The sequence below is a fragment of the Silene latifolia genome, chromosome 9 (assembly GCF_048544455.1).
Source record: "Silene latifolia isolate original U9 population chromosome 9, ASM4854445v1, whole genome shotgun sequence".
Classification (NCBI taxonomy): Eukaryota; Viridiplantae; Streptophyta; class Magnoliopsida; order Caryophyllales; family Caryophyllaceae; genus Silene; species Silene latifolia.
The window spans coordinates 141,192,338-141,193,742 of NC_133534.1; the positions used below are offsets into that span (position 1 = coordinate 141,192,338).

At 43.8% G+C, this 1,405-nt stretch overlaps 1 protein-coding gene across 1 annotated transcript; it reads left to right on the forward strand.

Annotated features, from left to right (window-relative positions):
* Window positions 1-361: 361 nt before the first annotated feature.
* On the forward strand, window positions 362-1,123 carry LOC141601674 (uncharacterized). The gene has a single exon (XM_074421968.1). It carries the CDS (start codon window positions 362-364, stop codon window positions 1,121-1,123), a length of 762 nt encoding a protein of 253 aa, XP_074278069.1.
* The last annotated feature ends 282 nt before the right edge of the window (window positions 1,124-1,405 follow it).

Below are 1,405 nucleotides of genomic sequence, written 5' to 3' on the forward strand. Positions count from 1 at the left end.
ATAGTTGACGACCTCCCCTAAGAGGAGGAGGTGGGTGAAGAGGCTACCGAAGAAGTTCTCTTATAACCCTCCACAAAGGTAACAAGGAAATCAAATCCTCCAAAGGTATTCTCCGATTCTCAAATTGCCACAAACATCCCCTACCCCACTAGAGCTCTAAAGAGTAAGGAGAACTTCAAATACGCCAAGTTTTGTCAAATGTTCGGGAAACTTGAAGTCACACTACCGTTTACCGAAGTGATTTTGAACATACCCACATACACAAAATTTTTAAAAGAAATCATAACGGGAAAGAGAGCCTTGGATGACCACCAAAATATAGGCCATGGAGGAGGCATGTAGTGCCATACTCTTAAATAAAATGCCAAGTAAGTGTGGTGATCCGGGAAGCTTCTCCATCCCATGTGTAGTTGGAGGTGTCCCGATCACTAGAGCTCTATGTGACCTAGGGGCAAGTGTGAGTGTTCTCCCCTTAAAAGTTGCAAAGAAAGTTGGCATTTATGATCTTATCCCAACAAACATGACCCTTCAATTGGCGGATAGATCCATCAAACGCCCCTTGGGGATGCTTGAGGATGTACTTGTCAAAGTTGGAAAGTACTTAATTCCCACCGACTTTGTCGTCCTCGATATCCCTGAGGATAGCCACACCCCCATCATCCTTGGTAGGCCCTTCTTGGCTACCGGAGGAGTCTTGATAGATGCGAGCGATGGGCGGCTAACCTTTAGGATATTGGATGACATTGTTGAATTTAACCTTCCTAAGCTTGTGAAAGGTCCCAAGTTAGCCCGAATAATCATCATTGAAGATATTGACCACGTTGTTGAAGAAGTGGCTAAAGAAGAATCGGAAAGAGAGGAAGCTTTTCAAATCTCCCTCCATGATGAAGCTATGAAAGAAGATCATGTGGTAGATGATGAACTCATGAAGAAAGTAGAGGGACTACTCCCTCCAAAGGTACAACTTAATCCTTTACCTCCCTCACTCAAGTATGCCTTTCTTGGTGAGGGAGAGTCTTATCCCGTGATAATCAATGCCAACCTTAGTGAGGCTCAAGAACAAAAACTTTTGAAAGTCTTGAAAGCTCACGAGGTTATAGCATTGATGATATCAAGGGATTAAGTCCAAACTTGTGCATGCATCGATCATTTTAGAGGAAGGAACTCAACCTAAGGTTGAAGGTCTAAAGAGAATAAACCCCAAAATGGCCGAAGTGGTGAAAAATGAGGTTTTAAAATTGCTAGAAGCGGGGATTATTTATCAAATCACGGATAGTAAGTGGGCGAGTCCTGTCCATGTAGTGCCAAAAAAGGGTGGGGTCACTATGGTGGAACAAGAGGATGGGACTCACATGCCTACTCGTCCGGTGACCGGGTGGCGGATGTGCATTGATTATAAAAAACT

What these genes read in the sequence shown, in the direction of transcription:
- LOC141601674 (XM_074421968.1), top strand. Translation starts at nt 362, where the DNA reads ATGCCAAGTAAGTGTGGTGATCCGGGAAGCTTCTCCATCCCATGTGTA.